The following is a 21,141-nucleotide window of genomic DNA, read 5'->3' as shown; positions in this document are numbered from 1 at the left end:
GATCAGCATGTAGTAGGAACACCAGACCTAAGTTGACAGGCTAAATTATGTGACACCATTGAATGCAACGTACAGACGTCAACACTCTGCGCCAGTCACCAATGATCAAACAAGCCGAAAGAACACTGTTTACATTCGATACACGTGGCACAGCTCTGGTAAGAGGGATTCGGACAGATAAAGTTTCTCTCTATCATTTACTTCCCTAATTTCTGTTGCAATATTGACATCATCAACGCTTACACAGCCTGAAGACATCATCAGAAATGCAGTGATAAGCGACAGTGGCCACGCAGCTTGCCAGCAGGTGGTCGGACTAGGCCTTTCGGTAAAATGGGAAAAGAGCCAAAAGGTTGATTGTTAGCGGGTCGACTTGGTTTTGAAAATCCCGGGTTTTCAGTGGGTAAGCGACTTATGTCCTGTATCTGTTCTGTGCAGCCACTGAATAAACCAATCTGGTTTAACCAGTGCAGATTGGACTCACCTGGTTCAGTGGCTGGGCAGAACAAATACTGACATAGAGATGACTTGTTGACTCCAGATACCCCATCTCTGGAGTCAGGTATGGAGAGCCGGCAAGGGGACTGCCGGCAGCATTGCATCCAGAGGAAGTTGCTAGACCCAAACAGGCGTTAACACAGGCATTTTAAAAAAGGCACTCCCTATGAGACGACAAGCTTTTAACATAACTGTTTCTATTTAAATTGAAATGAGTTTACATTGGTTCTTTATAACTAAATTGTCTGTTGTTTGTTTTGTTTTTAAATAACTGTTTTACATATAGAAATGGTCTGGTTACCCTTACCAGAGACAATGTTGTTAAAAATACATGTACCATGGTGATAAAACAGCACTATCTAAAAGTTTGAGACCACTGCTATAGGCTATTGCCACCATAGCAACTACCGATTCATACAAACATATAATTAGTCTTTCACAACCGTATAGCTAACGATATTTGTATTAAAGCCGAGCAGAGTCTTGACACTGACTTAATTTTTCTTTCAACACATCAAAGAATTTCATTTAGATTTCAAATAGTACCGTCTGGTTTAAACAAATAGCTTCTAAAAAGGAAACAAAAGCATGATGGAAAGCATGGAGGGTGTGAGCTACATAATGAAAACAGACACTCAGTCTTGTATGTTTGCAGTATTTCTCTTCTCCAGCTCTAATGCCTCTCTTTCTTCACCTTTTCTCTTGAGTCTTAAAAGCTGACTAACGTTTGTGGACCCAAGGAGGAACGCTGAATCTGAGTTTTTAATGTACATCTGGCTCTTTTGGCTTCCTACCCTCATTTTCCGACATAATTAAACTTGAATGATAGTTAAAAAAAATGTCAAGGAGGGTTAAGGCATACAAAGCAAAAGGAGCATGTTAAGTACTCCTTTCACTAGTATGGCTTTTTGTGAAAGATCCAAGCATTAATCAGCATATCCGTCCACCTTTGTGTAGCTTCAGTGTTTGAAAAGTGAACAAATCAAAATATGCTGCCTGTAATCTCTCTTTTCATTAATCAGGAGGAATGACCCACTGTAAAGTGTACTCTGATTCCTGTAAGTATTTAGTTTTTAGTTTGAACCAAATCCCCTCATATGACGGTGTTTGCCAAAAGACACAAGTAGGTGTGTCAGGGTTTCTATGCTGGGTTGAAGCATCGCTTTGACAGATGGGGAGATCTGTCTGCTTGGATTTGGCAGGCCATGGGTACACTTCTTCACTCATCACCTAGCAGAGTGTGAGTGTGTGTAACTCAATGCCTGTAATCTAGTGAACTGCTTGGAGGATTAAAGCCAAAGAGACTCTCAATAGGAACAAGCAGTGGCTAGTTTTTTTGTTTTTTTTTTAAGTGTGTTTATACAAGGATATACAAAGTTTTGATCAAGGAAATCTTCAGAAGCAACAACAACCATCTGTTCAGACACGTTCTGGGATAAAAGTGTGTAACACTTTACAAAATACAAAAACTCATAGGTTCAATTACCTTACTGTAGAATATGTCATGATAAAAGATCGTCAGTGCATTAATGCCATGCAAAAAGGAATAATTCAAAGATACAGTAGACAACTGAGATAAACACTTTCAGCACAGAAATGACAAGCATAATTATCAAAAAATACAGTAATTGAGCAAAACCTTACCTTTTTTCATTGGCTTTGATATAGATTACTGGAACATTGCAATTTAGCTTTTTGCATCTTAAGGTCACTATACTCAAAACACTGGAGCTTCAGCTAAGAGGTTTAAGCACGTTTAGATTTCATCTTGGACAGAATAATATCAATGAGTCAAATCAAAACAAAGAAATGCTGCAGTCTTCTGCTTCAGCAAACTGTAGATGCATAAGGGAAATTTATTATTAAAAATAAATCATAAAGCCACAAATATTTTAGCTTAAAGGTATTCAAGAGGAAATTGAGTGTTCAGACTCATCTAAAATGACTTAATTGATGGATAGCATGCTTGCACTTATGGTCCAACCCCCCGAAAAAAATTAAAATCCATAAACTCTGGCTGTGGTGGGGCCTACAAAAACATTAGCCAATCTATTTTACCTACTGTTGAAAGTGGTTTGACTACTTGTTTGTCTATCAAACATTTTGTGTATGTGCTTCCAGTATGTTTGACGTAGGCAACAACTACTTATGCTCTGTTTAGCTAGCGGTCCGCCATTACACCGAAGCATGAAGAAGTACTTTTTTTTTAGCTATTTGTTCACACTTTGTGTAAACTGGAGCATCAATGGCCAAAAAGAATCCAGACAAACCTAATTGGAAAAGAAGGTCTTTGTTCGAAGCTAAGGTAATTAGCAAGATGGTTAGCATTAGCTATAAGGATCAAACTTTTTTTAATAGTCAAAAAACTGACTTTATGTGGTGATTTTCATATCATTGAATGTTTTTATTATGAAAATGCTGGATTACTTTTTATCTGGAGACAGTTACAGACAAATTGATTATAAACAATCTAAGAGTAGATTCATAAGGCGGCCTCTGGATCGCTTCAGGTAGGAAGTCTGAGCTTTATTTTAGAAATTCTGATATAACATGCTGCTATATCTTAATTTTGCTTTGGTGCTCATGGTGTCCATAAAATGAACTTGGTGGTTGAATTTTGGAGAATCAAAGCTTTCTAAGGATGTATAAAATGTCTATATTGGTAAAAGTTTAACCGGGGCGCTGGTGTTATGGCATGCAGGAAGTTCTTGGCATGTAGCTGTCCACAAAAGGGCATCCATGCATAAGAAATATTAAAACATTAAGAATATGTTTAAAGTTCCCTTTTTTGTTCATATTTTCAATCCGTTTTCTCAGCAATGTGCAGGGGGGAAGTAATTCTCAGCAGGCAGGTATTTCTCGGCATAGCACCGGCTGAGGCGTTAGAAAACTTTTGCGAATGAGGGAACACTGACACGTGCACAATACAAAAATACACAATCAACTGTCGGACAAATCTTCCACCACAGAATCCTCTTAAATGCCTTTAAAGTCATAGGAATATGGCTGTTTCAGCCATTGCAGTTCCGAATTCTCCTGACTTTACACGAGTGAATAAATTTAATGTGATTGGTCATTTATTAAGGGGGCAGGATTGTTATGGCGGAAGGTTTGCAAGCAAGTTTGGTTATGGTCGGTTTGTCGGAAGCATCTTGCTAACCAGTTAGTAACTTAGTGCTAGTAGGTTCCCAATGGGAAATTACATTGGTACCAAGTAGCACTAAATTGGTGACTTAGAAACGACACTGTCAGGGAACGCTATGGACAGCAGAAACATGCAAGAGGAGGAAAGTTTTATGTGGATGAGTCTCCTTCATCATACATTTTTTATTTAGAGGAGGAAAGTGGGGATAAGGTTGTTTTGGAAGAGGACGCCAGGGAGGCAGAAGATTGGTTTGGTGTAAAAGGCTTACAGCCGTACATGTTTGAGCCCTTGCCTTCCAATGCTGCCAGTTCCTTTAGCGCTACGCCTTTCGAAGACACAGGCGTCCATCCCCATGAACACTGGGACGGGACTCAATGGTAAAGTAAATGATTTTTATTTCTTATTTCAACCATTGCGTATATTAGCTGTGACATATGAATCAAGATGCTATTACTGAAAAAATTTGATTGACAGATGACCGTTGATATATGATTGTACACCGAATTCAGGTGTACAAGCTGACGTATAACTAACTGGCCTGCATAAGATAACGAAGAAAAAAAAATGTAGATTTTACGACAGGATTTTTTTTTTTTATTGAAATTTTCTAACTTTTGAGACAATATGGTCTGATAAACAGTACATTTATATACATGTTTAAGCCAGAATGATTTGACATTTAAATACGACTTTCCTACAACTTTAAGTAGGGATGTCTCAATCCGATATATCGATATCAGTCTAATATCAGGCAAAAACTAATATCAGATTATATTAACCTGGGTCTAAAATGTCCAATATTGGCATTCTGATAAAAACACAAAGCTTCTGTCCAAAGATAATGTTAACAATTAATATTCAGTTCAATTCAGTTTATTTATATGGCGCCAATTCACAACACATGTCATCTCAAGGCACTTTGCAGACAATTCAACCAAGTCATTAAGTCAGATCATTCAAAGTTTTCTATCTAAGGAAAACCAGTTGATTGCATCGACTCTTTGACTCAACAGCAGCCCCTAACAGCAAGTATGCTGGTAGTGACAGTAGAAAGGAAAACTCCCTTTTAACAGGAAAAAACCCCAGCAGAACTAGGCTCAGTGTGAGCAGCCATCTGCCGAGGCCGACTGTGGTTCGAGTTCAGTCAGTTAATCTGTTTTTGACTATTGTTCTCTGTTTGAGTGATATTGCTTGATAAAACCTTCTTTGACATTCAGCACACAGCAAAAGTATTAAAAGTATGTATGTTTCATGCTGATATTGTATCTAGTCAATATCCACATCGTATTGGAAATGAAAGAGAGAATAAGTAAATACCTAAGCGCCCAAAATATAAATTGCTGTCATAAGCAACAGGAAAGGCAGCAACGTCGTATTGTCTCCAACATGCAACTGTAGACTGTCTGCCATTTTGGAAAAGATTTCCCCGAGGAGCCATGTGTAATTGCTTGTACTAAAAAAGTTTGTCTCCAAAGTCTACATAGCCCTTAGAATAAGTTGATATATAAACTACTATTTAAAGGGTGTCCATTTATTTAGATGTTGAATATTTAAAGAGTCAGCAATTTCATTTAATCAAATTATTAATGAAGGTCTATGTTAGTTTATCTTAAAAACTTTAAGAGCCACAGAGGAGGACCTACAGGACCTCAAGTTGTGCTCTAGGAATAAACAAGCAGACACTTGTTCTCTCCAGGTACTTTTTCTTCCTCTTATGGTAAAAAAATATGCATGTGAGGTGAATTGCTCTTTCTATTTTATTTCTATTGTATATGTATGGCTGTTTTTGTCCTGTGTTGGACAAGAAATCTGTTCACAAGGATAAATGCATGGATCATGGCTGTGGGACCTTTTTAAATATCTGTTTTATATTTCCACAGGATATTAAGTAACTGCCACCCTAAAGAAATGTGTATTTTCCACGTTCCAACTACATAAAAATCCCAAACAAAGCCAAACGAATCTGTGGGGAATCCACAGTTCTGCAATACACAAATGTCAAACAAATATGTCATCATGTTTTAGAGGAGGCCGGTCAGACCTGTAACATATCCACCCCAACATACCTAAACACAAATGTTGCACAGATGTGCACCTCCACTGCATGTGACTGAATGGTGTACTGGGTAAACTGGCAACACAGAGAATTGGAGTCTTAACCATGACCTCATATGTTTAAAGTGAATTGGATGAGTGGAGGCATGGTGGGATCGGTAGGCAGGATACAGAGCAGGGATGGAAATTGGAGTTGGGAGGTCATGGATAACAACCCAGCATGGGTTCATCTGTGTGAAGGCAAAGGTTGTGTGTGTTTGAAAGAGAAGGTAAAACAAAACAAGGCACTTCAACAGCCTTGGCTGCCAGCCTGGGGCCAGAACAGACATGGATCAGTGGGTCCCCTGCAGAACACACACCTTGCTAAACATCTTTTATCCCTCCAAAATCTGATAAAACATAAGTATCAAGTAAAGCTATCAAGCCATCGGTTTTTATTTGGTTGAAAGTAAATAGATCAGGCAAAGCAGCGATAACCTAAATAACTTCAATTTAGAGGTCATGTTATTGTGAAAGACTCAATTTTATTAAACAAGACTTTATGAGAAACTATTTGTTTGGATACTAAAAACAAAGAAAGTAAGCAGACCTTTATCTTCTGGTGAATGTGTCTGAGAGCATCAGCAGTGCCCATGTCTCCGTCCTCCGGGACACAGACCACCTCCATTTTCATCTTCACGTCCGGCTTCATTCTAGGGTCTGTGCTCATCATCTTCTGGACGTCTTTGGTGGTTATTACTATGACCTCTGGGAAACACAGGACGCAGAAAACATGCATCAGTCAGAAACACGTGAAGTAACAAGTCAAAGAACAAGAATATTGCTGCAGCTGCAAACTTAACATCAAATTAATCTCTAAACTTTGTGATAAGCAACAAAACTGTAACACCTAACAAATCCACAGATTGCACAGTCTGCCTGTTCTAATAAGAATTGCAGACATTAAACTGTTTCTACTGGGCATTTGCACAGACTAGCTGTGTCAGCCCAGTAAAATCTAATTGCAAAGCCCTGGCTAGCAGGCAGCACATAGTAAACTGCTGGCCACACAGAGTGATTACTTATAGAGAGCAACTTTCCTGCAGTCTAACACCAAACTACAGGTAATGAACGGTCCAGTTTATTGTCAAGTCTGGAAAATAGAAGCTTGTCCTTAATCAAGTCAGGCCTGTGAACCTGCGACACCCAAACAGTCAGAAATGCAGTCTGCAGCGTCAGACGGGAATAGCACACCTGACTAAATCTTTAATAAAGAGAACCTGATTATTTCTAAATAACAGTTTGTTTAAGTTTAGTTTAAACAATTCTCTCGAACACCAGCTTGTGTGGAGAAAAATCGAATGCTGCAACATCAACCAATCCTTGTGCGACACATACGTTAAATACAGGACATTTACCAAGGTCATTAAAAATATATATTTGTTACATTAGAATAAGTGTTTTAATCATTTACAATGTCCTGTAATCCTCTACCACAAGCGTTTCTGGACTCTTAACTTAATCCATTGCTAATGCCCAGTTTCCATTGAAAAGCTTTAAGCCCCACCTCCAACCACCTGTGTTAGAATAAAAAATAAATACCGTATTTCCCGGAATATAGAGCACACCTCCCTAAAAGCCGTGCCTACTAAATTTTTTTTTAAACTGGAAATTTACATGTATAAGCTGGACCGGGCCATAAGCCGCTGATATCTACTGAACAGTCTCCCACAAAACCTGTAGGGGGAGCTCTACATGTAGCACCTATAGTAGGGAAGAAGAAGAATGCTAGCTCCTGTTAGCTTGCTGGCTCACAGCAATAAGGGCTTCTAATCGAAAGAGTGGGCTACGTTGGTCTTTATTTCAGCACCGCAGGAGTTCAGCCCAGTGTCTTAATTGGTTCGGCAGCTTTGATGCAGCACATAAATGGCAAAATGTGTGAACTGTGGACAATTGTTCTACGTCATGCCTGCTGCTAGCATGTTCTTGTGCTAAATGAAAATTAGCCCCTTACTCTTTCATTTCCAACTTTACCTTCCTTGTCTGGCGGATAGGAAAAAAAAAAAAAAGCCGCTCCTTCTTAATAAGCCGCATGGTTCAAAATGTAGGAAAAAAGTAGAGGCTTATAGTCCAGAAAATACGGTACTTGAATCACTAAATAATGTTACTAGAGAAAGCTATAATGTCTTAATTATTTATTTATTACAATAAAAAAAAACAGTCACTCTGAATAACAGATCAGCCTAAACTGATAATATCAAATAAGTTGAAACTCCCGTCTACCTGTTATGAAGAAGGTGACAAAACTAGAGAGTGGAGGTTCATCGGCTGGTTCCAATTGAATTAAGAAGTTAAAAGTTAGGCCTTTAAGTGGACTTTTGACTAAGACAGACAAATTGTTTCATAGGTTGGAGATTGTGGACTCAGGATGTGTAAAATCAGCAATGTTTTTCCAGATCCTGTGGAGGAGCTCTGCATACAGTCAGCAGCTCTCTGCCCGTTTCATCCGCCCCTCCACCATCCTATTAGTTAAGGTTAAAATTTCGTTTTGAACAAAACACTCCTTAGAAACAAAGGTTGATCGTTTGCAGTGATACCCAACTTACATAGGGGAAACATTTGATTTTTCTGATCTTTGGGTCACGGGTCCCAGCACAGAAGCAGGAAGAGAGCAGCTGACAGCCGAAAGAGAAGATCAATGCTTCTGTTTCAACGGACTGATTTAACAGGTTTTTGTTATTAGATACAGCACTCTGCCTGCATTTAATTCAGAAAGCTTACTTTTCGCTTTTATTTTCATTTTTTCCCTTCAGGCATGGTTTACGTTTTCTAAATGGAGGAATTATTTTTTAGGTTTTGTTTGTCACCCTTAAGTGACAAACAAAGGGGGGATAACTTTGCGTGATGAAAAAATAATCTTGGGTACCTGTCCAGCCAGTCTGGCACAGGTAAGGATACAGGTAAAGGATTGTGAAGATTACATTATTATACATGCACCACTCGAATGTCACATTCTCCTGTCCCTCCCATTTTGGACGACGACAATTCAAAACTCCCCTTTTTCACAGCGAAATAGGAAATTATGTATGGTTCAATAAAACTTCAAAAGACACACTAATCACATCTAAAAACATATTTTGGTGACCATCATTTAAAGTGATTCTTAGAGGTGCTAAAATTGTGAAACTTATAGTTATAAAAAGAATCGTCTATGATTTACAGTCATTTAAAGAGAAAAAATTCAGCTTTTTTATTAGGGAATTGTCAAAAACTGATGTGTATCCAGTTCGTTATATCTAGCAAGCATGTGGTTAAATTGCACTTCAATCAGTTTGTTTTGCTTTAAATAAAATACATCAGCAAATGTCTAACGTCAAGTTTAGGGAACAGCTTAGGTACCCTATAACCACAAAGCTAGCTTTACCCTCTCTGACTACATCAACTTGAGATGACCCTTCAAGTTGCCATCTACCTGACTATGACATCAGTTGGACGAAAGTTGGCCACTATTTCTCCATTCCAGGGATTTCTTGAATGTTAGCCTCTCAGTCAGTCAACAAGATCTCAATGAGATCTGGGAAACACATTTCCAGATTTTACATTTCTTAATCCGTAATAAATCTTTAAAGATACTGTATGTTTTTTGTTGCCATGCTGCAGGATCTAGTCCTGCTTCATCTGTGCTAGTTTTTTTCCTGATTTTTTTCTCAGGTGGTGAAAAGAGAAGATCTCACTGCAGCAAAGCCTCGCAAAACCATGATACTTCCTTAAGTGTTTTTCAGGAATTTTTATCTTATTGCTTCTTTTTTTTTTTTTTTTTTTTTTTACTACAGATTAAAAACATGGACTTGCTAAAAAAAAAAACAGGAAAGCTAAAGCTCCAAATACACATGTTTTAGTCCTTATGTGTAACTGAGAGTGTAAGTTTTCTTCTTCAAGGTAAGTTTTTCCACTTAATGCTCCATACCTCTCATCTGGGTCATATAAACCAACTAGCAGCATTTTGTTTCGTTACATTTTATATGGAAACCAAAAAATGTGCTCCCTATAACGACCTGAGCTCCTCCCACAGAAGCACTTAATCTGACTGAAGGGCATGCAGCTCACACGAAGCTCCTGACTTCATGTTTGACCCAATATGGGTCAGATACAGATTGCAGAATTGTATTTTATAGAACACAATTGTATAAGTCGGATGTGAGTTTTTCGTTAAAGCATGGAAGCTTTGGTGGGTTATAAGTTCTCACCTTCAAAACCTACTCTCTCGAGCAGGTTCAGGGGATACCACATTAGGGGTTTGTTGCCAACAGGTAGCATGGGTTTGGGGGTGTTGTATGCCAGTTCCGTCATACGCGAACCGCCCCCAGCTGCCATCAGCACCGCCTGGAGCTCCATGATGTCTGCAAGGTAAAAGGTAACAAAAATAAGAAGAACCTGGTTCAGATTGATAAGGGAGAAACATTCATAGAGAGGTCAGAGCAACAACCTCATGTCTCAGCAACATATACAATCGGCAGTTTCACGATCTGACATAAACATCAGGGGTCATTTTTCAGTGTTTTGTTTATTTTTTAATGGCAGGTACAGCTTGTTGCTCTGAGGTTTAATAAAGGTTTTGTTTTTCAAGAAATCTACAGGTGGATTCTCTGTGTTCATTGTCAATTAAAGCAAGGAAAAGTTATTTGTGTGACACCGATTCGGTACAAAAACAAGTCAAAAATGTATCACACCAAGATTTTTTTAACATTTCACCTCTCAGAAGGAAACACTCAAAAATGTTATTATGGGGACGTGAATCTATCCATCTGTCAGGCTTAAAATGAACAGAAACCACAGCAAGCAGGTTAACTTCAGTCAGACTAGATTAGGGGAATCAATAAACAATAACCTGTACAAACGTCTTGCCATATATACCTAGACGTCTGTCGTCCTGACTAATAACCGTCTTGAAGGCAGAACCTTCCAACTGAGAAGCGGAACTCTGGCTCTACTCCAGAGTTATCGTGGGCCCCTTTGAAGCTGCCATATTATAACAATAGGAAGGGATAAATGCTCTGTGATATAAACATTTAAAACTTTCTCTATTAAAAAGGAGATAAGATGTTATCCAGGAGTTAGCTGGTTTAGAGCGGCAATGTGTTAAAAGACACAAAGGCAGATGACTGTTTTGTGGTAGATTTACTGTGGTTGTACAAAGGAATACAAATAATAATCAGTGCAGAACTATGGAAGACGATTAGGGCCACTGAAAAACTAAAAAAAGTTAACTGATTTTTAAATTTTATTTCAGTATAATATAACAAAAAAGTCAGAATTCTGACTTTAATCTCAGAATTCTGACTTTAATCTCAGAATTCTGACTGTTTTCTGACAGCTAACAGACATGTTAGCATCAAGCCGTAGCCATGTTTGTTTTAGAGATTATCTCTCATGTTTTAATCACCTTCTGCTCTTCCATTAATAAAATAGCATCACCGGGGACCCCTCTGGCACATAAAAAGTTGCCTGATTGCGTCATTTTCCCCCCAATGTGTTACTGGCCCTCCAAAACAACTCACATCTTTGTCAGTGAAGCTGAGTGCTCCCACATCTCTTCCTTCATGGTGCCCATCTACATTAAGATCCACAATTCTGAGATTAAAGTCAGAATTCTGATATTAAAGTCAGAATTCTGACTTTTTCCCAATATTAAACTGAAATAAAAATAAAAAAATCAGTCAACTTTTTTTTTTTCAGTGTCCCTAATCCTCTACCATAGCAGAACACATCATACATAATATACACTGTATGCAAAATAATAAGGCAAATAAATATTTCAAGCACATCGTCCTTTTCATAAATGCTGTCCTACTCCAAGCTGTATAGGCTTGAAAGCCAACTACCAATTAAGTAAATCAGGTGGTGTGCATCTCTGTAATGAGAAGGGGTGTGTCCTAATGACATCAACACCCTATATAAGGTGTGCTTAATTATTAGGCAACTTCCTTTCCTTTGGTAAAATGGGTCAGAAAAGAGATTTGACAGACTCTGAAGTCAAAAATTATCAGATGTCTTTCAGAGGGGTGCAGTAGTTTGGAAATTGCCTAGCTTTTATAGTGGGATCATCGCACAATCAAGCGGTTCATGGCAAATAGCCAACAGGGGCGCAAGAAGCATGTTGAAAAAAGAAGACGCAAAATAACTCCCCATGAATTGAGATGGATCAAGCGTGAAGCTGCCAGGAAGCCATTAGCCACCAGTTGTGCCATATTTCAGAGCTGCAACATGTCTAGAGTGCCGAGAAGCACCAGGTGCTCAATACGCAGGGACCTGGTCAAGGTAAGGAAAGCCGAAAAAAGGCCACCTTTGAACAAGACACACAAGATTGGGCCAAGAAATATATGAGGACTGATTTCTCCAAGGTGTTTTGGTCTGATAAAATGAGAATTGGGCCAAATGGATGGGCACCAGGCTGGATCAGCAAAGGGCAGCAAGTTGCTTATCAACTCAGACACCAGCAACGTGGAGGTGGGGTACTGGTATGGGCTGGTATCATCAAAGATGAGCTTGTGGGACCTTTTCGGGTTGATGATGGAGTCAAGATCAACTCCCAGACCTACTGCCAGTTTCTGGAAGATGCCTTCTTCAAACAGTGGTACAAGGAGAAGTCGCCATCATTTAAGAAAAACATGATATTAATGCAGGACAATGCTCCGTCACACGCATCAAAATACACCACAGTGTGGCTGGCCAGAAAAAGTCTGAAAGCAAAAAAAATAAAGACATGTCCCCCTTTTTCACCTGATCTAAGCCCCATGAAGAACCTTTGGTACTTCATGAAATGCAGATCAAGACACTGACAGAATCTATGGATGGAAGGCTTTTGAGCGTCATGGTGAAGAAAGGTGGCTATATTGATCACTAATTTGTTGTTTTTAATGTCGCAAATGTTTATTTCAGAATTTTTAGTTGTTATATTGGTTTACCTGGTGAAAATAAACAAGTAAGATAGGTATATATTTGTTTTATTACGTTGCCTAATATTTCTGCACAGTAATATTTACCTGCACACACAGACATCCTCATAAAATGGCCAAATATATTAAAAAACACATCAACTTCCAAAAATATGAAACTTTGATATTGAGGAGTCTTTTGGGTTGATTAAGAACACAATTGTGGCCCAATAATTAAAATAATCCCCAAAAATACAACTTGCCTAATAATTCTGCACACAGTGTACATAAAATATATATATATCCGAACATTAGACATATAATCATGAAATATGCAATTAACACCATACAGCACAATGAAACACCATTAAACTCACCTTCTGACATGTACACACAGCAAGTCCAGTAGGTGAACGCATATAAAGGAAGAATGTTAGGAGAAAATGGGAAATAATGAGCTTTATACTGATGCATCAGTATGAAAAGCTTTCAGCCATCTCTCATGCACGTTTGGTGCGTTCAATGGAGTTTCGAACCCCTATGGTGCGTTCATGAGCGTCAGACATATATCTCACTGAAAACACAATAGAAATGAACACTTTCCAATGGAAAACATCTAAACAACATGGACTTTCTAACACCTATTAATTTGTAATTTATCCCTGATTTATGTGTTAGACTTTTACCACAGCGCCGTCTGGTGTGGTGATTGGTCCTCTTAATGACGTTTGTCATTAAGAGGATGACGTTACATCCTAGCAAACCTTTTGGAACCTTAACAGAACAGCCATATAATTCTAACTTAAATGTTAAAACAAGTGAATGCTTTTTATTATAGTTAAAGTTGCTGAGTACACATACACACTAAATTCTCATTATTAGTAAACATTGTTTTATGACTTAGTCATAAAACAATATCTAGGTTTTCGGTCATTACTTGTCACTTTGTGATCAATTCCAGTGGTGATGGGCACTTTTGTAAGAAATTGTATGGTGATCTGAAATGACCACATCTGTGTCTGTCCAAAGGGATCCTTAAACATCACCATGGGTGCTTTGCTTTTCACTGAGCAGTAGAAGACAAATCCTTCATTTTTATTTTTTTTACCTCATAAATCAAAATTGTGGCTTAAAAATGTAGAAATAACTTCAAAAACATGTTTCAATTTATTCACAGCACATTTGGTGAGTATTTCAAGCCTCTATATCCATAGTTTTGTCTTAAGTTTATCTAATAAGCTTGTGACACCACCTCATATTCTCTCAGCAACGTTTTAGTGACCAAACTGCAGATAGAGGCTGGAATTGCTCACCCAATTAGATGGAAATAAATGGAAATGTGTTTTTGAAAAATTCGAAAACATTGACTTTAAAGAGTAGAAAACCTAGACGAAGCTGTATAACTCTAAACAACAAGCAGCCCATCTCCATAGAGACAGATGTCAGTGTCTCTATGGAAACGGTGCTAATCCCACCCTCTGAGTTTGATGGTTTTAGTTGACAGTCATTTCATGATTAAGCTGCTGTGCAGACGCCATAAAATAAACAATTGAAGAGGGAAATAATGTAATGTATAAACAAATAAAAAAGTTATTATAAAGAATTACTATCATCATTTAATATCATACTTCTAAAGAAATAATTCAACAGTTCAATCACTTAGGGATGTATTAAATGAATGAATGGTACATTTAATTATATACTGATACATTTGAATGGTAAATGTATTGATTTATTTCATTTTACATTACATTTATTTAATTATTACATTAAACATTTACACATATTTGTTTAATAATATATTCAATTATTTCATTTTATCCCTCTTAAGCCTCATCCAAAGGAGGATCGAATATGTTAAATGTTATTTTGGTGATTACATTTTGACTGTGACAGACAGAAACTAGATTAAATGCCATCAATGCTGAGGACAGCATAAACAAACTATAGCAACAACTGTTATTTGCAAAGACGATGCGATCATGGAAAGAATGCACACTTTCTATTTCTTCCACTTTCATCTGGAATATTTAAGAGGTGCATGGCATCGCCACAGCATACTGATCAGCCACTGATCTGCTACGTTGCTAAATAAACTGATATCACGCCATGGAAAAGACACTCAAACGAAGATTGAATATGTCACATCATCTAAGTAAACATTACCCACCTCTCTCTGTTCTTGATTGCAGATGATCTACCGTCCAAGTATGGCAGCGGTGGCAGACGCATGTAAGTTTCTAGATGTCAATGTAGCAGTTAGCCCTGAGCTAACGCAAAGGAATACCGACTGACACTGCTGGAGAGACCGTGTGAGTTTAACGAGACACCTTTTTTGAATATGAATAATATATCACATGTGCTAAGGTGACAAAAAAATAAACTACGCTCTTAATAACTTTACAACAATACTATGAAACAGGCTAACAGGTAGCATTTGTATGATGACATATGGGGGCGCTCAGTGAAATATGTCCGATAGGAAACCAACTCCGCCCGTAACGCCGTTCCTGGAGAATAAATTCTTTTATTTTAGATAATAATTAAAGGTATTCAGTACTGTTACACTTTAAATTAAATATATATAACTTTCTTAAAACAGCTTTAACATAAAGAAAGAAAAGAAAAAAAAATAATTACAAAAATTTAAGTTAAATAAAAAAATCTATAATTTTATTAAAATCTCTTATTTAATTGAAATGGCTTAGCTAAGTATATAAATGTATATAAATTTGAATTAATTATATTGTTAAAACACTGTGCTGTTATTTTTTTAACTCTAACTGTTATGTTATTCTTATGCACTTTTCTAAGGTCCAGATTTGTGTGACCATTTTTTTTCTATAATGTTTTTGCTGCTGTAAACACCAGAATTTATTCATTGTGGGACAATTAATGGATTTTCTATTCTATTCAATTCTAAACATCTTTATTACTTTTCATGGAGGTAAGAGTAAATTGGAAAAGGAGATTGTTAATATTTTTTTTTCTATAACACAATAATTTAAACGAAATATGCATGCATTCTTGCCTACACCAAAAAGGAGTGGTTCAAATCTACATGAAAAACATTATGAGAGCATATCAGCAAGGAGCCACTAAGCCATTTCTCCAGATTCAGAGACTGAGAGCTCCCAATGCATAGAGCTGAGACGTAACAGTAAATTGAGCTTGGGGAATGTGCCTTTGGTTTTGTTTGCGCTGAACAGGAGATGAGCTTGACTGCTCATTATTGCTCGCTCATAACCAGGCGGGAAAGGGGGGATAGAAAGGGAGGGGATGGGGAGACAAATTGGTTTGACTTTTTGATTTTGTCTGAATACAATGGAACTGATGCTAGAATGATAGAAGAAAGTGCTCCTGCTGGGAAAGCTAAAGCTGTGCTCCACTACTTAACAGATAAGCTGTAAATGGGTCTAAGCTTAGAATGCATGCAGGTTTATGGATACATTATGTGAAAAATTTGGTCAAAAAGCAGTGAAAATAAAGTATACTATGCAAACATCAGAGTAAAGAAAACAAGGGTAGATAGGAAAAGTGAAATAAAGATTAATTTGTAACTATGGTTAAGGACCGCCTAAACATCACTTGAAGAATTGTAAAATTGTTTTGTATTACAGGAAGTATGGATGTCTCTGACCTTGTTAACTGGTTATTGTGTTGCACACTTTCCATTGGACAGTTTGAATGTATTTATTATCAATACTGCATTGAAATAAAAGGTAATTAATTGAACACTAATTTAAGAGTAACTTGCAAATGAATCTGTGATCCTTAAAGATACTGACAAAACCTTGATGTAAAGCTACGAATATCAATGTATTTCCACAGATTCTATGTGATAGACCAACAGAAAGAAGTGCATAATAAAGATAAATAAAAGTAAAAGCATATAATAAAGATAAAAGAATAAGGTTTTCAATTCTTTTAATTAAAAACTGAAAAATTCAGCTTCACTTTATAAAGATGCCCCTAAATAAAAATTGGTACAACAACTGCATTAAGAAGTGACCTCATTACTGAATAGAGAATACATCAGTAGCCTACAAATTAAGCTGTTTTGCGAAGGCTCAGATGCTTGTTAGAGTGAAAGTTCTTCATCATCAAAACCAATTAATTATTAAACAGCAGCCATTCTTTGGATATCTCACTCAGCATTATTTAATCAATCACAAGAAACCAGAAAGAATATAGTAAGCCATAGCAGCCTCCCTTTCTAAAGCAGGAACAAGGGACACATCAAATGTAGAGTAGATCAACAGCAAAGCAACAACAAAAAACTTTACCTGTAGGTAAGTTATAGTTTTGATTATTATAACTGAACTCAAAAATATGCTTGTCATAACTACGACATAGTGCCTAGTACTAATATAGAGGTTTCGTATTATAAAATACTCTGTAAGACTCTGAGTGTTTGATCTAGTAGGATAGCTTCATATCTTGTAAGACTTTAACTGAATTTTGCTGAAAGTGTGTTTAAGGTCTCTTTTCAGGATCTAAAAACAAATTATATTATATTAAATTAATTATCTTATATTTTATAGAACAGCCTGCACTCTTGGACAACTTTAGAAAGTGAAGATGCATCTCAGTAATCTAGATTTAAACAAAAAAAGCCAAAAATATCTAAGCCCAACAAGTAAACAGTTGAGTGAGAAGTAAAAGAGGCAACAGTGATGGACTCATCAGTGTCCATCTGTCCACCTGTTATTGGGAGAATGACTCGGTTCCCTGGAAACAGCAAGTGGTCTTCAGAGCACTAATGATCACGAGGCTGTTGGACCTCCTTTGCATGTGATCTACCACTAATGATCATTACCGTTAATAGGTTGAGTCCCTATGCAAAACATGCTGTTATAAGTATAACAGTTTACCTGTGACTCCTCACGTGGAAGAAGTTTCTTGGAGAGGAAATAAAACGTTCCATTAAAGAAGAACCTATTTGAAGGACTCACTAAACCTTTTTAGATTTTAAAGTGCACTTTTTCATTTCTTTTATTGACACAAACTGCAAATCAGCCACTCATAAGGCAGCAACACAATCTGTTTAGCTTCCAATTTGAAATAGGAATAATTCAGAAACTTTGAGCCTGGCATGTCAAAGGTAAGAGAAACAGTTCAAGTCAGGAATCCTTTCTGCATTGTATCACTGGTTCAATGCTTGTTAGGTAACGTAATGGAGAGAAGACATTTTCGCAGCACATTTTGGCTTTTTAGCACCAGTTGTAGATTGTTTTAAGGCTGCAGTCTAAGTGTGGCTGCTGGCCATGAACACTGTGTGCCCGTTTGCTGATAGCTGCTTTCAACAGGAAAGCAGCTTTGTTAGCTGGTTTATTGAACACGACAAGGAGTTTGCAACCATCCAATTGCCTCTGCAGTCAAGAGATCTCAATTCAGTATAGCATTTTTTTGGATGCGTTGAAACAGGATATTCACAGCAAGAAAATATTGTTGACAAATCTGTAGCGACTGCATGATGCTATAATGTTTTTGTGGACCAATATCTCTGAGGGCTATTCACATCTTATTGGATCTGTGCCAGAATGTATAAGAACAAAGCGAAAAGCGAGTTTGAACTGATAATAGCAAGATGCAATCAGAGTATTTTCACTGTACCAAGTACAAACAACGAAATAAGCTTTAGTATTGCCCATTTTTATTGTTAGTAATAAAAAGTAGAATAGTATGTTTTAATAACATAAAACATAAATACAGATAAAACAATAGCATCAAACTATTTGCTTCTTTCCCATACAGAACAAAAAGCTTAAGTCACATTTTTGTGTGTGTTTAATGTAAAAATTTTTATTTTTAACCAAAAGATATTTTTCAGACAAATTCCAGTTATAGTATTTTACAACAATTAGCCGGTGCTAACTAATAACACTGATATATATATTTTTTTGCACAGAGAAGAACTCAAACAGATTGCTGAAAATATTTGTCAGCTCCAGAGAAATAGCCATGCAACCATACATCCAGACACTGCAATCGGTCTAATCACAGACTGACTTGAAATGAAGCTTTGAGATCTCCCATAATTTCCTCTTCAGTTCTGCTGCTGCATCTTGTAAATCATTCTCAATTCACTGAAACAAGCCAGTTGGATAAGCTTGGTTTGATCATAAACATTTGCAGCTCAGACCACCCAGGGAGAGTGCGGAGCCAAAGTGTGAGTGTGCCTGTTCAGTGTGCATGCACGAGTGTGCAAGTGAACCCTATAGCTCAAGCTTTTAGTGTTGCGCTTTGCAACACCTAGACACTCTTACACAAGGATTGTACTCATGCCTTGTTAACAGTCTGTGCTCTGTTAAGTCCTTACCTCTGCTATCCATACCAAAATGGCCATCTTTCCAAGACAATGTCAAAACTGAAGGCTATGTTCCAACTCTGAGGTTAAAATCATTCATTAATGCTGTTACAGTACACATGCTTTACAGTAAAAATGTATTACCTTAGATAAGTGATTTATAGACTTTTTCTTAGGTAACCAACACTTGAAATGTTTGTATTTCCAAAAAATACAATAGGGAACAACCTTTGAGAAATGATTTGCCGACTACTTTTTAGATAACTGGGGCTTAAGATGAATATGTTTCCAAAAGGAAAATCTAAAATAATTTTTGCCAGATTACAGTGCTGCTTTATCACAATATCTTTTAATATTATGAGCACACATTTGAATGTTTTTATATTGATTTTGGATGACAAATTTTAAGTTTTGTATATTTAAATTGGAAAGAAAAGGAAATGTGAGTTTTAGTTTTTTATTGAATAGAATAGAATAGAACAGAATAGAATTCAACTTTATTGTCATTACACAAAGCAAAGCAACGGAATTCACTGCAGGATTTAACCCATCCCTTTGGGGAGCCATGTGGGGGTTAAGGGTCTTGCTCAGGGATCCAGAGTGACTCTCCGTAGGAATGGGGCTTGAACTCAGAACCTCTGGGATCCAAGCGCAGTGCCCCAACCACTAGGCCACCACCCCTCATTTATATAGAAGTAAGACATGAGATGTGCTTTTATATTCAGCCGTTCCACTCTAACAACAGTTTACAGCAGTTAAAGCTGAAAATATTTTCAGGTATGTTACTAATAGCCTACAACACCAAAAAAGCTAACTGTTGACCGATTCATCTTTGCAAAGCATTCAGATTGGGTGGAGGGAAACGTCAGTTATAAAGTCTTGGTTCTTTGATACATATTTTTATCTTAACGCTCTACGTCAGTCCAACTTTGTTTTTTGGGTTGTTCTCCTGAACTGTGACTCTCTACTCAAGTCAAAACTATTTTCCAACTTCTAACTTCTGGATACCCAAACTGTTTCAGATTGTTAGCTGCGGTACTCATAAATGATCAAATAACCAAGTAAGTATTTTTCATGAATATATTGAATTCTGTTATTGTCCATTTTCTTTCATTCTGTACAGTAGGTTTAATGAAAATTGACAATTTACTGCAAAACACATTTTAGGGTGGTGGCAAGATAATAAAAGCACTTCCAAACTGCTGAAAAATGCTGACTAGATTAGACAAATAAATGTAACTACACCTAAGCTAGCTTGGTCTGATAAAGAAATAAAAGCAATAGATTATAATAGAAATGCCTTGTTTTCTTTCTCGTTGGAATAATTCAGAAAAGAAAACATTTCCTGGATGTCCCATCAAGTTGGTTTAAAGATGGTAGAATAACAAACTTTTCAAAACAGAGGCTCTACATTATTGTATAAATCCAGATTAAACAATGCAAGAAGTTGTTTTTTTTTGTGAACTTACCCCAATTTATTGCACAGAATCAAATCAACTAGAAGTCTATCATCAGACAGTAGCCACTAAGAGCTTTCCTCATGCAGGCTTCCAGATTATGATTTTTTTTCTAAGGCATTGGATCTAAAGACATGCCTTTTATTATCTATCTAGCAAATCATGATCTAAGTAACCGGCTTTCTTGTCCTTTTTTTTAACAGACCGCTCTGTGTTCACCTTCATTCATGTTCTCAGCTCCCTTTTTAAAATGAAAAAATCACCAGAAGATGATGCCATATTTCATTATAGATATTTATGTAAAAGATCTTTTAGTGTTTTAGTGTTTTGCCCCACTTGTTTTGAAATATATGAGTTCGAATTCAATTCCAAAATACATTATTGATCCCAAAGAGATAATAAATCTTGTTGTACCCTAAACAGGTGGTGATGACAATTACTTTGCTCTGTCCCCTTTAGGCAAAAAGATAACTTTAAATTTGCCTTCAGTCTTTCTTTTACCAGATTCTCCTCTGCTTCTTGTCAAACAGTTCTCCTACCTGAGCTGTAAATCCCTGCAGCTCATCCAGAGATACCATGACCCTCTTCTTTAATCAACCCACTTTTTGTCCAACGTGTCAGTTTACATAGATAGCCATGCATTGGTCCTTGTGCAAATTTCCTCAACTCTCTTAATTTTGGAATAAATTTAACAGTGCTCTAGGGTAAACAAAGCTTGGATTATAGTTTTTTAGTTTAGCCCATGCACTGCCTTTTATTGGA

General features: G+C 37.0%; 1 protein-coding gene across 2 annotated transcripts in view; it reads right to left on the bottom strand.

The window, feature by feature from the left end:
• The window catches only part of eif2b3 (eukaryotic translation initiation factor 2B, subunit 3 gamma), a 46,739-nt gene extending 31,645 nt beyond the window's left edge, over positions 1–15,094 (bottom strand). The window contains exons 1-4 of one of the 2 annotated variants that reach the window (XM_038289353.1): positions 14,783–15,094; positions 12,990–12,992; positions 9,925–10,077; positions 6,288–6,445 (exon numbers count right to left, since the gene is read on the bottom strand). In XM_038289353.1, coding sequence (XP_038145281.1) covers positions 6,288–6,445; positions 9,925–10,072 — 306 coding nt within the window. In that variant the 5' untranslated portion in view covers positions 10,073–10,077; positions 12,990–12,992; positions 14,783–15,094. The remainder of the gene's footprint in view (positions 1–6,287; positions 6,446–9,924; positions 10,078–12,989; positions 12,993–14,782) is intronic. The other variant, XM_038289352.1, reaches the window with a different exon arrangement.
• Between the last annotated feature and the right edge of the window lie 6,047 nt (positions 15,095–21,141).

The sequence above is a fragment of the Cyprinodon tularosa genome, unplaced genomic scaffold, assembly GCF_016077235.1.
Source record: "Cyprinodon tularosa strain WSP-4 unplaced genomic scaffold, ASM1607723v1 ctg267, whole genome shotgun sequence".
NCBI classification, from domain to species: Eukaryota; Metazoa; Chordata; class Actinopteri; order Cyprinodontiformes; family Cyprinodontidae; genus Cyprinodon; species Cyprinodon tularosa.
The sequence above is the reverse complement of the archived record's forward strand: the minus strand, read 5'-3'. Positions and strand labels throughout refer to the sequence as shown.